Raw genomic sequence first — 16,124 nt, forward strand, 5'->3', positions numbered from 1 at the left:
TCTCTGGATGAACTTAATTTTGTGTTTCTGGACTCAAATCAATGAAATAACAGTTCTTGTCCCAGGAAGGCCCTCAGGGTCAGGACTTGACCTGAGGCTTAGTTCACTACAGTCCCCCCTTTGGAAATCATCGCCTGTCCATGGTGATGAATTCCAACATGAACTTACGCCTTCGAATGTCCTTGAGCTTGATGTAATCCAGCAAGGAAAACAAACGTCAAAGGAGGTAATCCCACAATGTTTTGGTAATTCCATTGTGTTGTTGGTAATTCCATTGTAGCAATGCTTTAACCCCTTGGAAACAAAGTCTGTAATCCATTGAAAAAAGTCATATAATCCACAACGGTAAATCCACAACGAATGGAGGTGTTGATTGATCAGCATACAGAGGGGTTCCCTTGGATTGAACTGAAGATGCGGCCACTGGGTGAAGATTGGAGACCAACGTCAGGATTGCAGGTCTCCTCCAGCGAAGGTTGTCTCTGGGCGACGTCCAGTCGGTGCCGTTCTGGTTCAATGTGTCATGCAATTATGTGGTTTAAGGTGGGCTTATGAAGGGGATTTTACATAAGGCCTTAACCTATATGCACCTGGTGTGTAAGCTATTATGATTGGGAACAGCTACAGCTACCAGTTAAAGGGTGGAACATGCTGAAAAGGGTAGTTATAGGGGTTTATACCTATAGAAGGGTGTTCCAAACTATTTTTCCATTCCTAACTTGGTTTAAGTTAGATTTACATGGCAAAATATAGTTTGGTTCAATTGTCTGTTGTCTTTAGACGATCGACTTGAGATTGGGTGTTTGGTTTCCCCATAAATGTTTTTGGAGTCTATGGCGAGACTCATCAAAAATAATTAGCTATCCCCCCGAATAGAATTGTTCGAGTAGGTTCGGCTTAATCGTTGTGAGACCAATGTAGATTATGGTACTTAAGGTAGCATTAATCTACATTGACTCCGCAAAGATTACATTTTAACAAATGAACTACATGTTGGCATAGTTAAAGGCCTCTTAGTCTCTAACTTAACTACACACAAAATTCATTCTTACCTCTAAAACAATACCAAAAACCAATTAAACGATGTCTCAACATCGACAAAAACAGTGACTAAGCAACCAGTAAAACAACGTTTCAACATTGACAAAAGTTGTGATTAAGCAACTAGAAAACGACGTTTCGGTGCATCACTCACTCTGAATGTCAGATTTGATCACGTTATCGCATCTGGTAACATTACCCTAACTGGCGTCACCCCCCTTCGGTCATGGGGGACCGCGAACACGGGTGAGGACGTCGCTCCATGAGCTAAAGTTAGGCTGTCCTTGAGTAGTTTTAACTGTTTGCGCAGCTGAAAGAGGACTTTAAGGTCTGGATTGGAATCCAGTTTGCCTTTCGATGGAGTGTATTTGTCTGGGTCAGTCAGATACAGTATCATCGAGTTAATTGCAGGATCCAACTTCTGAAGTTGGATGATGTCTGGGTCAGTTGAAAATGACTTTTCATATTTTAAAAGAACTTGGCGAAGTTTGTCTCTTTCTTCATCAGATGTCAGAGCGTCGGCTTGGGCGACCACCTGTTCTATCTATGATGAGACTGATAAGGGTTCTTGCTCTTTGGGGAGCTCCAACGAATCCCTTTCTGAGTCGTCGGACCTGTCTATGGGTAAGACACCATAGGTTTGCGGTCCTTGGTCGACGTCATCGGTTGAGAAAAGAGCTATGGCCTGTGTTGGTTTTGTGAACCATACTGGCCCAGCTTCTTGACTCGGTACCAGGTTATCTGGGAGTCCTCCCAGAAATGGAATGCCTAGTTCAAAATCATGAAAATCAGTGGAAATCAACCATCCTAGCATAGTGTTTTTTGGGATCATCACCTCATCCGTGCCTGTGTTACACACAGCAACAGATGTGGTCCTGGAGTCAAGGCTCACTTGGTTCGTGGCTTCCACGGACAGTCCCAAGTTGAAAAATGCAGGAGAAGGTTGAAAATATGCCTGTTTATGGCTAATAGCTTGTCCAGCTATGATGTGGATTCGCACCATTAGGTTAATCACCTGAGGTGGTACTGTGGTGGTTTGGTTGCTAGCAACCTGGCAGGCCTCTGGAATGGTCTGCCCAGCCTTAAGGTTTGCTGTGTCTAGCACAGGAGGATCCTTTGTGGCTGGTTTTAGAGACCACAGCACCTTGTTGATGGTGTCCACGTGGACACCCAACCTTACCAAAATGTCAGAGCCTATGTAGGTTGCATGTGGTAAGTTTTGGATCACGAGAAACAGGTGAACCAGTTCTCGTTGGTTCCAGTTCAGTTTTAGGTTAATGACTCCTTCAGCGGTCATTACCTGTGAATTATTGGGAACTAATGGAAAGCGGAAAGCTTTTTTAATTAGTTCTAGATTCACGTGTTTGTGAACCAAGGTTTCATAGAAAGCTCGGTTAATTGCTGATTTATCTGTCCACAGAGACAGAACAGCATTGTTGGTGTGGGATCCTTGGATCTCTACACCTTTAACTACCAGTGGTAGGTAGTGTTTGGTGGACTCTGACTGCTCCAGCTCACAGAGAAGGCTGTCTTGTTGGGTCAGAGTTTGGACCACCGGGTGGGTTACTTTGGTTTCACATGATTTCAGAGGAATACTCACCGGGCTCGTGTCCTCGGCTGAGGAGTCCTTTGTGCCTTCCGCGGTACCTGCTGTTGGGCAGTCTGTGTCACACTCCGGAGGCGTATCTATTGGCAGTGGTTTGCTCACTTTTGTCCACATCGTTTGATCACCATAATCTATAATCGCTTCGAAGCGATTTATAAAATCCTGGCCAACCAAAAATGGGAATGAGTCAACACGAGACACGTGTACCGGGTGGTATAGTGTCATTCTGCCAATCCGCATGTGAACCATTGCTATAGCTGTCAGGGTTGTCCTCTTCTCTGAGAGACCATGCATTTCTATAGTACATTCTGTGAGAGGTATTATCCTGTTAACACCGGCAGCGGCTGTCCTCAGCTCCTCGAACAGTTTAGCTGACATAATTGTTATGTCTGCCCCACCGTCCAGGAGTGCTTCATGTGTGAGGACACCTTCGAGTGTTACTGACAGGTACGCCTTCTTGGCGACCCCCCTTCTGATAAAGTTACACAGAAACCTCTTAGGTTTTTTCTGCCGTTTCTTCACACGTTCAGCCTTGTCTGTGTAATCATGGTTTGTCTGAACCGTCAGCACAGCAGTAGCTGTTTCTGAGTGTTCAGCTTGCGATGACTCGTCATCGTTTGTGTGTGAGTTTATCCCCCCTTCTTCCGATGAGGGGTTGTTGGAGGCAACAACAACAATGTCTTGGCGTGTTCCACCGACATCTGTGATGTTGTCATTCGCGCCCTCAGATGTAATAGTGATTATATCACTGCATAGTGCTCCAGGTTGGTTTCCCGTTTCAGTGTGTTTCAAAGTTTCTAACAACCTGCGTAGTTTCTCTGTCTCTTCCGAGCTCAGAGGTGTAGGGCCTTGTTTCTGGAACCTTTGTGATTTTTTCGCCTCGGTTCGTTTCGTCCGAGGTGGGGGACGGTTAGGCACATCTTTTGGGGGTTCCTTTTCGGACTTCCCCTGATAATATGGGTCACCTTGGTTCCCATATCTTTGCGTCCTATGCACACCCCATTTACGATAATCACGTTCATCCTCTGAAAGAGGAGCTTTTTTGTCCCAGCGTGCACGTTCATGACGCGGTTTGTTAGTTTGAAAAGACTGCTTTTTCTCGCCTTTCTTAGGAGTAGGAGGCGATGCACTCCGTCCTTCCAGTTCTAGGGAGTGGGGTTTAACCTTTACACCAGGAAACACCTCTATGGGCGTCTTAGCATGAGAACATGCCTCAAACACATTCATAGCACACTGTTTAGGTTCATTGATGGATTTTTCTCTGAAATTAGCCATCATCTGTACTGACGTTTTAAAGTCAGTGTGGAGATTTTTGCTGAAAACAAATTTAAAACCTTCTTCTTCCTCCATTCCGGTTTCATTTCTGTAACCAAAATAAGCTTGGAAGATTCTTTTGTAATAAACCTTTGGATGTTCATGCTTCCCTTGCGTGACCTTGTCTGCGGCTGGGAAACCAGCAGGTCCCGTGCAGGGGTCGTACTCCCTGATCAAAGCTTCACACAGAAGGTTGTAATCCCTCCTCGTGGCATCAGGTTGACGCTCGATGAAGGTGAACACCTCTCTGTCCGAAGTGAGCCTTATCAGACTGATTTTATCCTCAACCGTAGCATTAGGATAACCACTCAGTCTGAAATCAAGGTCTTTGAGATACGCTTTTGTACCTGTTGAACCCATAGGGCCAGGTACAAAGCGTTGAACATATTTTGAGATTTTTTGCAAATCATCTATTGAAAGAGGAAGTTTCAATGGTCTCTCTTGCCTGCTTGGCAGTGGAAACCTGTTCAGGTCTGTCCCTGCTACTTTAGGTAAGGGTGGAGGTGTGTGTGATGTAAGGAGATTTGGGTCTGAAGCCCAGTGTGTCCCCACATTCTGTCCATGCCTCTCACCATATTTCCTTTCTGTATGGCAAAGTTGTGTTTTAAGCACGTCTATCTCAGTTTTGCAGCAGGACACTGGTGACATTGTCTCGTCGTGATCCCGTCTTAATGCAAAGTATGCTGTGGAAAACAGTTCTTTAGCATCCCTGGCTTCAGTGAGTGATGCATTCAGTGACTGTACTTGGCTATTCAGTGAATCAATTTCTGTACGTGCGTCTTGCTGTGACTGAATCATCTGTTCAAGATGTTTCTTAGTGAGGACCTCGTGTTCACTTTTAAATTGAAGGAAGCATTCTTCAATTTCCTGAACCACTTCTTTTTCGCTGTTTAACCTTATCTCAAGGCCGTCAGCTTTGTTTACCGTAGCATAGAATGTTGCTTTCAATAAAAGCACCAATTTAGCCAGCTGATTATAACTTGACTTTGTTATATCTGTAGAGGTCACACCCTCTGCAACTTCCATCAGCTCTTCCAATAACTCTTTTGAGTTCATGCTGTCCACCTGTGCACCATATGGATCTAAATATTCTGTCAGCTGTGCCAACACCTTCTCTAACCAATCCTTCATCTCACAAGGATCAAAATCCTTTTCTATCACACCTGCCATGGTTATTCACTGTTCAGCACTTATCTGGTTAAACAGTTGCCAACTTCAGATTATTTTAACAGGTAAATATTTGTATTCAAGTGTCATGTGAGTTTCACACATTTTTAGCTCTGGGTTCACTCAACAGTACTGTGTAAGCCACTTCTTCAAATGAATGGGCACCTATTCGTAGGTTTTACCCCAATTCATGAATATTTTTAAGTAAATGCCTCCTTTCTGGCAGTGTTACTTAACGTGCTTAAATCAAACAGGTACAAGAACCAGGCTTCTCAGTGATATTTACTCTAAAGCACTTAACATTAAATAAACCTGCAATTTTTCTAAAAGTTTCACAGCAACTTTAGTTTTTTAAATGCTTTTTAAGCAGTTTTATCCCAGAAATTCGCTATTTTAACAGTTACTCATAAACCAGGTCGTGTTAACAAAAAGAAAAAGAAAAACAAATGAGGAATTATCAGTCTCCCCTTCAGGAAAACTGTTATACTCCTCTTTCAACAGCAGGTGGCGGTGTAAGCTTATTTATACCAGCAGGAGTCTATGACAACTTCCTGTGGATCGTTCTGTTGATATCCGGTTGTTAGCCGCTTAGCTTAAAATTAGCATCAGCGAAACTCTGTCAAATCAACATTTCTGAACGGATTTAAAGCTAAAACGTGGCGTTGTTTCAACAAGCACGATTTTTTTGCATGAAACATGAGTTTTGTGGGAACAGTGGCGGCTCCATTTAGCGATTTTAAACACAGTGGAGGCTTCGGTTGAACCGAGACTCATTTCCGGGGTCACGTGACTGAATCAACCAATGGTCAGAGACAACAGCGGGGGTGGGTTTTACAACCTGACATCAGAGGAAGTGACGACAGACATGTCACTCGTCTCTCAGCGAATTAGAGCTACCCAAACGGCGGTTTTTAACCAATGACGCATCGTCATTTCAGCTAGGCATGTTAGCATTAGCCTGAAAAAGTCCGGTCAACTTTCTTTCATTAAAACTGTCAAAATGCACTATTTTCTGTTAAAAATGTGACGAATAAACTCTCAAAAGCGTACTGAGACGGCGCCCAGTTCAAAACAGCATTTTATCCATGCAAACAACTCGTTCGAACGAATCAGAACCGAGCCGTAACAGAACCGGGTCTGAGCAGAACCCGTTCCTCTCTGCACCACAGTTTAAACATAATCAAATGCTTTCCAAAGCTTATTAGCTCACAGATAACAGATGTACCATTTCAGCTTTTAATGAACACCTTGACGCTACTTTCAGCTCTAAAACAGTGTTGTTCTTAGACTCGTCCGAGCCGTTCTCTAGAACCAAACCACACAGCTGATAGATTAGAAAGCTGCACTTTTCATGCCAACAGTCAGTTCACGTATTAACACAGACTCCGTCACATTTAACTCACGCCTCTTGAAACATTCGTACGGCCACGAAATGTCCAAATGGCGGATATCGGGTTACGAGGAGCTCTTTAGAGACCTGTTACGAGCCACCAGAATGTAGTGAGATAGGTCGGTTAGCTTCGCTTAGCTTCGGAGCTCCACTACACGTTATAATATCTGGACTAGTTCAAGTACCTGATATTATACTTAATTTAAACGGGTTCTCTCTTTTTCGAGCTACTTGACAGATATGTGACAGAGATACTGTGTGGGAGATGGTTTAATCAGTGACGTGAGACGTTAAGTTTCTTTGACCCATCAAAATGAATGTGGTCATTTATTAACAGAATCAAAATTTAACATCAAACATTGTACACGTGATTATTCTGATTGTACGCAATAACACATTTTAATTAATGAGCTTTACAATGAGAAACCATACGGCCATGGTATCTCACTGATAGAAGATAGAAGAGTTTTAAAGATGGGAAATGAGGGAGTTTAAATGGAGAGAAAAGATGTGTGAGGGAAAATGTGTCGACCAAGAACGGCACCCTCCTTTTGAACCCAGCTCTACCTCGGTACACTTCGGTAGTGGAAATCGACTCTTTACCTGTAGAAGATGTCTCCACTGGTACGGAGTTCCATTTAACGTTACCTTTCCAGCGTCTCCATAGGAACAGCTGAGAATCGTCCGAAGTAGTGACGGTACCTCGTTCAACAGCAGCTCACCTCACGGGTGGACTCACATGAGCTGTGAGTCCGTCAGAGGTTCCACTCAGATGTGGAAGATTCCATAATCCCCACGAGACTCAGAAGAACTTCGGATCATGTCTGGAACTTCTTGTTCTCTCCAGCAACTTTTCTGTTCGGTTCTGCTCTCCGAACTGAACTGCACTCAACAGAACTAGGAAGTGTCGACATTTAAAGAGTTCTGTTTCCGGTTCATTTGGGAAGTCCTGATTGGCTGAAAGAGCCAATCAGGGGTGTGGTTTTAGTGACGTAAGAGGTCACTAGAAGTCAGAAAAACAGTGAGATGTTTTGGAACAGACAGGAAAATGTTTTTGAAACAGACAGAGAAATGTTTAGGCGAGATGGGAGGAAACAGGTGCCAGCTTCTCTATTTACGTCTGAGAGGATTTAAAAACATGACAGTTCGTTCCAACAAACTTGTTTGCGTTTGTCTCCGACTTTTGACCAACATCACAACCTGCTCATTTCAGACAGAAGATCAAGAAAATGAATAATTACTCTGTAACAGACATTAACTAGATTTCTACTTTGAATGAGGATTAAAAATCATTAATACTGTTTCACAGTTGATTTAAAATAAGTAGTTCACTTCAACATTTAAAAATGATTTGAATTAAACACACTTTTGATTATCAAGATATTGTAAAATAATAATGATAATAAAAAAGAGAGTGTTCTTTCAATTGATCAGTGCAGGACACACTTAGAAAGTCTCTGGATGAACTTAATTTTGTGTTTCTGGACTCAAATCAATGAAACAACAGTTCTTGTCCCAGGAAGGCCCTCAGGGTCAGGACTTGACCTGAGGCTTAGTTCACTACAATTCTAAGCAGTTCTGGTGGAGTTTGACATGAACAAGCTTGGTAGCATCAACTTTTTTAAAGTGATCTGTTACACCGATCAAAATTTTATTCCACACAGGAAGACCAACTCGAAAAGCTAAATTGACTGCAAATACAATGTGGTGGAATTCCACCACAACGTTGTAGATTTCACAATGGACCTTTATCAACGCAATTCATGGATTATTTATTTATTTATTTAAAATTGTGCTGTTGGAGTGGCCTGTTTTATTTTACTATGGGCAAATCATCATCAGAGCTGGATTTGCTTAGCTGATGAAGTCCGATCAGCAGCACATCTCTGCAAGCTCTAGTGAACTTAAAAAGTTTGTGGACACATTAGCTAAATCAGCATCAACAGCCAGATTCTGTCTCCGAATAATGTCAGAAAATCAGGTACTGAAAGTTTTTGGAAAAGCATCAAAACTCATTACAGTAAACTAAATCATGCTGCTGTGTTCATTCGTACTCATCTGCTCACACAGACTCACGTTCGTACTGTTGTTCGGCATATTGTTTTTGTACTACTAGTACTTAGCGTATTTTTAGTTTACGTTTTTCTTAGTTCATATCTTAGATCTTATTACTGTTTTTCTTTTGCATTTTATACTTTTGTTGGATGTAACTAGAACCCTGTGTACACAGTTTCGTTCCAACACATGTACCAGATGTGGTTCAAATGACAGATAAAGAAACTCTTTTTCTCTCTGACTCTCTATGTATGATTTTTTTGACCAAGTGAAGATTTGTGATGCAATAATTTATAACCTGTTGTGTGGTTTGTGTTTCCTGGTGTCTGACCCCATGTTGTGTTGTGTTTATGTCTTGTGTTCTCCTGAACCTCAGCTTTTGTATAGGGTTTGTGTTTTCCTAATGTCTGGCTCCATCTTGTGTTGTGTCTCTGTCCTGCTCCCTTGTGTCTCATTTCTTCTCTTTCCCACACCTGTGAATCTCACAGGTGTTGTGTGTTATTCCATGTTAGTATCTGTAGCTCATTGAAGCTCATGTGTTTGTCTTGCTCCTCATCCTGGCATTTTTATCCATGCACTGGTGATGTTCTCGTCTGCTCCCTGTGTTTACCAAGATAATACATGTAAGTTTTGCTGCCCTGACAGTGTTTTGTTTTTGTAAATAAAGTATTTATTTAATATTAATCCTGAGTCCTCGACTGCCTGCTTGCAGCACTGGGTTTACCAGCCCCAGCCTGTTACGACACCTGTAAAGTGAGTCACTTTAAAAAAAATAAAGGTTAAATATCCCATTTAGGTTGTATTTTGGTTTCATTAAATGAGGAAATTTATAGATACAGTATGTTTTGTTGATTTCTGTTAAATTTCAGTCTGATCAATTGAAATTATGTACTTAATACTTATGTTTTACTTAAACACACAATAGATACAATTTTAGTGAGCTGCAGAGGCTGCTGGTTAATATGGATTGCCACTGTAGTCTATTCTGTTTTACTGTTGTATTGGCATTTACGTTCAAGTTGTTGTTAGTGACAACAAAAAAATGACGCCATAAGCCAAATGTTGCATCTGACTTATAAAAAAGGGGAAAGCAGTTTTGTTATGGGAGTGTCAGTATTGTGAAACTGAATGTGATGTTTATATGCTGTGCCATATATCATACTGATATAGTGTAGGTGTTTATGTCTCAGAAAATCAGGCAAATATCTCTCACCCCCACTGTTGTATGAAAAAGAGATTTTTTTCAATAATTTTAAATTTTTTAAGGCTTCTTCTCACCTGCGTTCTCCTCAGTAGTTTGCTCGTCCTGGTTTTCCACAGTTTCATCCGGCTCAAAACTCTGGTTTACTGTGGGATCAACAGTACGTTCAAAGCCTGTGTTGAGTATAAAAATTAAATGTCAGTTTGTAGCAGAGTCCAGAAGAAAATATATTTTTGTGCATCAAACCTTTAAATTTCAAGTCATCTGAAACATCCAGTCCATCCATCATCCTCAAAATGCACAAACAGTAGTTGTAGTCAAATGTGTCACTGAACAAAAACAATTAAAACACAAAATAAATCATTTTAAGCTGCCGTTAAAGGATTGTTTGCAACATTTGTCAGAAAAAAAATTGGGGTTAGTTTTCTTTGTGCATTATTGCATATATTGCATATTTTTGTGCTATATTTGCTAAATAGTCATTTGCCCTCATTGCAGAAATTAGTAAAAACAGTGCCCATGTCCGGCAATCACTGTGTGAGGGGCGGGGTACACCCTGGATGGGTCGCAAGTCCATTACAGGGACACATAGAGACAAATGAGACAACCATTCACTCAGCGGCTGTGGCTGAGTGGTTAGAGCAGTCGTCCTCCAATGCGAGAGTTGGGGGTTCGAATCCACCAGCAGTCACATGCTGAAGTGTCCCTGGACAAGACACTGAACCCCTCATAGCCTCTGATGTGTGTCCCATCAGTGTATGAATGTGATCTAAATCACTGATTAGTCTCATTAGAATGATTTGTTCAATTAGCTTTGTAGAGATCTAGTAGAGTGCTGTATGAATGGGTAAAGGAGGCACAGATTGTAGTGTAAAGCGCTTTGAGTATCTTGAAATAAAATAGAAAGGCGCTATATAAGTACAGTCCATTTACCATTACTCTCTCACGCACACCTAGGGACAATTTAGAATGACCAATTAGCCTAACATGCATATTTTTAGTCTGTGGGAGGAAACCAGAGAACCCGGAGGAAACCCACGCATGCACGGAGAGAACATGCAAACTCCACCCAGAAAGGACCCCGGACCGGGATTTGAACCAGGGACCTGCTCGCTGAGAGGTAGCAGCTCTACCAGTTGCGCCACCATGCTGCCCATTTTGGTCAATACGATTTTGTTGTATAAGTGACACTATCAGGTGTTATAAGGTCACAATGCACCTTCAATTTTCCAATCTTATTTTGATGAAAAACATACCCTTGAACAGTATCCTAGAAACAATCCAAACTTGTTTTAACTGGCCATGAGGTAGTGCTCTGAAATATAAATGAAGTTCAGACAATTGTTGTTAAAACTAAAAAATCTGTAAAATCTTTTTCTCATGCAAGTATCAGCCAATTTCCCAAAATTAAGGAAATCGAGGCCCCTAGTTGTGAAATTTACAATGGAAGATAAGCCGTTTATTGACAAGTTGATCAGACCAGAGAACTGGGAAATGTGGAAATTTCTGACTTTTATTTACTGAAAGCTAAGGACTGTGGTGTTTGCGTATCTGAAACTTGCATATCCATCTCTGCTCATGAAGAATTTGAGAAACAGAGAGAAATTGTATTTTTCATGTTAGCTGGGCCACCTTAATGCACTCGTTTATATGGGCTGAAGCCCAGGAGTCTACAGCTTTGCAGGTCTATCATTTAGAGGGCACATTATGACCTGAAAAACTTTTAATGTTTTTTTATTTTCTTTAGTTCTTGGAATTAAACAATATTAGCAAAAATGTATACTGTATATACATGATCAAGATTAAAGCCAAGGTGTATCTTGGTTTAACTTTTGATTATTTTCTTTTTCCCCCAAATCCACATGGTCTTTTCTTTGAAGGAGTCTATTTTTAAATGTAGTCGTGACCAGCCCATAGGGGCAGGTAGGATGGAGCATGCTATTTGGGAAAATATGCAAAGTGGAATGCCATTTTACCCTGCCAAGATTTTATCAGCATGTGACCATTCTTAGAAGAGGAAATAACACGCTGGACCATGTTACACCAACATATGAAATGCATACAAAGCCATAGACTACCCCGCCTCCACCCGGTGCATCAAAGAGTAAACATTACCATTTGTAGCCGCGAGAGGGCGCTCTAGGCTTTTGATAAGGATATGTTAAAAAAAATTTAAGCCATAAACAACTGGACTTTATTTGTAACAGACAATGTTTCGCTTCTCATCCGAGGAGGTTTCTCAATTCAAAGAGCAGAGTGTGTGGGGTTCAGGTTATAAAGCTGAGATAAGATACACATGCAGATTGACATGTCACACCTCACTGTGGGGGGTTGTTAAGGTCTTTGTTAATCTAATTCACAGATGAGGCCCCTCTGGTCACATCTGATAGGATGTGAAACTGGCTGGGTATCAGTCCTTAAGCTCCATTATACGTTTTTGAAAGTTGAAATCTGAGACCTCCTCCTCTGTTTAGAGATGGTTTCTCTCTTTTTACATAAATTGCTTCCTTCACTCCCCCTCTCAAACCATCTGTGTTCTCGGTCCAAAATGTGCATTTTGGTCGTCAAAAGAGTGACTCTTATCTGTGAGGTGGAGGTGAACAGCTGAGTTTTGTCCAGAGGAGGTGGTTCTCCTGTGTTGAGCCATGCATCCGAAGTAACTGTTTGGTTTCTCCTATATAGAGGTCTGGACATTCCTCGTTGCACTGAACTGCATACACCACACCACTCTGTTTGTGTATGGGTGTTTTGTTCTTAGGGTGGACCAGCCTCTGTCTGAGAGTCCTGCTGGATTTGAAATGTACTGGGATGTTGTGTTTGTTGAAAATTCTTCTGAATTTCTCTGATACTCCAGCAACATAAGGGATGACGATGTTTTTTCATCTGTTGTTCTCCTTTTTCTGTTTAGTAGTATGTTTTGTAGATTTCCTCGCTGACTTAACAAAAGCCCAGTTAGGATATCCACATGTTTGGAAAGCTTCTTGGACGTGTTTCTGCTCCTTTTTCCTTCCCTTCTGTCTTCGTGGAGACTCATTCGGCCCGATGCTGTAAAGTATGAGGAGCGAAACGTCTTCTGTTACAAATAAAGTCCAGTTGTTTTTTGGCTTGAACATTTTTTTTTAATTTACCATGTCCTAGATGACTGAGAATCTTCATCAGCATATAAATATGTTATTCCTATACCGCTAAGCGCCTAACTTTTTAAAATATAAATTGTTTTATGTAACCTACACTCTTTTAGCTTCAGCTAATTGACTGTAGTGATCAGTGTCTAATCTATAAAAGGTTAAAAAGTATAATTTCAGAGTTCATGCAAAGAGAACAAATAATGAATTGCTACCAGAGGCAACACCAGTTTGTATTATTTAATAATTTGTACTAAAATATAACATAATTCAGCCTGCTGAATAATGTGTTCATTAATTGCTGTTTTGTGTTTTCCTTTTTAAAATGCACATTACATAGTGAACAACTTACTAAATGATGTTGATATAATCCTCGATGCTTTCAGGAGTACTCTCCCCCCAATTTCCCTTAAAGCCCAGAACCAAGGTGTTGGGTTTCAACTTGCCAAGACCAGATGCCTTTAGAAGTGGAAGAATGAGAAACAATAAATAAATAAAAAATCAATGCATCACATACATTATTCATGTTGATTTTCAGAAAAAAATGGGACAAATCTTATAATGAGACTTTAAATAAACTTAATAACAGCATCAGGAAGCATGCTCAACAGTTAGAAGTTAACAACTGCATTTTTTTCAGGGAACTAATGTTATTTGATCTGTTTGGCATGTTTGGTAAGTTAGCTGAGTAGGGGAACACCACCTCAGAGACAGTTCACCTCATCTCAAACAAACATCTTTCCTGTGTTTTGTGTTTGAAACTGCTAAAATAAGATCATCTATTCCCTTAGGAACAAACAGACATTGCTTTACAAATATTCAGCTTCGTTCACAAACTTCTTAGTTAACACTAATGTAAATGTAATTTAAAAAACTGAATATGAACTCATTTCCCATGAAACAGACAGATCGTTTTAATGAGAGTTTTTGAAACATTCGAACTTGCTACGTACATTGATATCTTCCTTTATCGAAAAGGAGTATTTCTCCCAGACTGGTTCCCATGAAGATAACACCGTAAGAACCCTTTGTTTAATGACATTCCTTTTCAGGAGATTGACAGCGACACTTTTGGTAAAATATTGTATGTTTTAAGCTTAATCCTAAATATGTCATACCTGAATGTTTATTCATGAAAATGTGTGTTTTTAAGTCATCTTTCTTTAAGATAATACATTTGTCTTATTTTCTCTTTTAAAAGGAAACTTTTAAGGCAGAGAAAAGGGACTCTAGATTTATTTAATAGGCCTTTATGAAAAAGTTAGGACCACCCCTCCTGAGGTGGACCTTCATCTCTGTTCTACACAGACAGTGAGTTGCACTTCTTCTAAGAAAACTTTGGAGAAAACACACGCTTTGAAGAGATGTTCCGAAGCAAAACGCTTCTGCACATAGAACTGGAGCGAGAAGAAACCTTTCCACAGACGTCTCAGGATGAGAGAAAGATACAGAACCAGACCAGAACCAGCTGCTGGCATTGAATATAGGACTCCAGCTGCCTAACAGACAACCACAACCATCACACAGCAGAGTGGTAAATCCCAGCTGACTCCCATATGGACCTTCGTCCCTCTAAAAATGACAGGTGAACTTTGAGGAGACCTTAGCCTCTCAACCGGAACATCTGAGGATGATACCATTTAAGCAGCTGTCGGAACCATGCTCTGACCATAATCCGGGTAGAAGAGAGACGCCTTTCTGGTGAATCTACATCACAACTTATCAGACAAACTATCGCTCACCTTAGACACCATTTTAACCACTTCACAAACAGAAACCAGTCCTAAGCCTGCCTTTTAAGTTTCCTCATCAATTAGACCTTTGATTCAAAGCAATTTGATGTTCAGTTAACTTTTGTCATGCATAATTTTCATCATATATATCACAGATTATTCCATCCATCTATCCATTATCTTTTACCCGCTTCTTCCATTTTGGGTCACGGGGGTCACCTGTGCCCATGTCCAACAACCACTATGCGAGGGGCGGGGTACACCCTGGATGGGTTGCAAGTCCATCACAGTGCCACATAGAGACAAACAACCATTCACTCTCTCACTCACACCTAGGGACAATTTAGAGTTACCACAGGATATTTTTATAATAAAATGCATAAAATCAACTGCATTTGTGATTTATTTTGGCATATCTGTGTGTATTAATTGATTAGATATTCTTTAAACATGAGAAAAGAACTTGCAATCAAATTACATTGATTTGAGGTAAATAGAGACTGATTTTCCTCTCCAAGAGAGGTAGTGCCCAAACAACGAGGTGATTTGCATAATACATGCATATCTTATGAGCTTAAGTCATAACTGATAATTAACAATATATATATCCAGCCCCATACAGCTACAGCTGCTTTAATCAAAATGTAGTTTTTGACCAAATAAATTCATATTCTGAGCTCCCCTATAAGTGTTTTGTGTTATTTAATTCTGCAAGAAGAATGTAAATTTGGATGCCCTTGATGAAATGCTGTAATAGAACAACAACAAAAAATAATCATGAGTTGAAACTGTCATAATTAAATAACTTGAGGTTTTATTAGGAACCCAGAAAACTAGTAAAATATTTTGTAATTGGATTTGCAATAAAATTTACTCACAAATAAACACATCTTATTTATAGAATGTACCTGTAACAAGTGATTAGCTCCTGCTCTGAGACTTTCAGCAAAAATAGGAGTATAAAACGACCGCACCTTCCTCTTGTTCATCCACTTTACTAAGCCGACTGCAGCATCATGAGGCTGCGTTGGCTTTTCATGTTCCTGCAAGAGTCCAAAATGTTATATAAATGAAGTAAATACAAATTTTTTGGCACACTATTTATGATGGGATTGTGTTTATTTTTTTGTTCTTTTCTTTCGAAAAAAAAAAAAACATGATCGAAGCTACTACCAATATGATGTCTCCACAGATCATGAGGCTGATATGTTTAGTGAAGGAGCCAACAAAGTCCACCAAAGCAGGTCGCTGGTTTGGGGGTCCAGACAGGACAAGGCATTGTGGCCTGAAAGAAGACACAGAAAAATGGTTAGTACTGTATAACCTCTAGTTAATCATTAATACTAGCTGAAAATGTAAAATATGCAAATAAATGATGCAGTCAGTAAAAGAAACAATGTAAGAAATAGACATCTGTGATTGGTTGGAATTCTATTTTTCCTTCGCGGTCATTGGACTGCCCAAAAAAACAACAACAAAAAAAACCATATAT

General features: G+C 40.4%; 1 protein-coding gene across 1 annotated transcript in view; it reads right to left on the reverse strand.

The window, feature by feature from the left end:
• The window catches only part of LOC119414812 (solute carrier family 12 member 3-like), a 31,997-nt gene that overhangs the window by 6,166 nt on the left and 9,707 nt on the right, over positions 1-16,124 (reverse strand). Inside the window, exons 8-12 of the mRNA XM_037681938.1 lie at positions 15,806-15,936; positions 15,541-15,675; positions 13,252-13,358; positions 10,021-10,103; positions 9,852-9,920 (exon numbers count right to left, since the gene is read on the reverse strand). Coding sequence (XP_037537866.1) covers positions 9,852-9,920; positions 10,021-10,103; positions 13,252-13,358; positions 15,541-15,675; positions 15,806-15,936 — 525 coding nt within the window. The remainder of the gene's footprint in view (positions 1-9,851; positions 9,921-10,020; positions 10,104-13,251; positions 13,359-15,540; positions 15,676-15,805; positions 15,937-16,124) is intronic.

Source organism: Nematolebias whitei, chromosome 1, assembly GCF_014905685.2.
Source record: "Nematolebias whitei isolate Nwh7 chromosome 1, NemWhi1, whole genome shotgun sequence".
Lineage (NCBI taxonomy): Eukaryota > Metazoa > Chordata > Actinopteri > Cyprinodontiformes > Rivulidae > Nematolebias > Nematolebias whitei.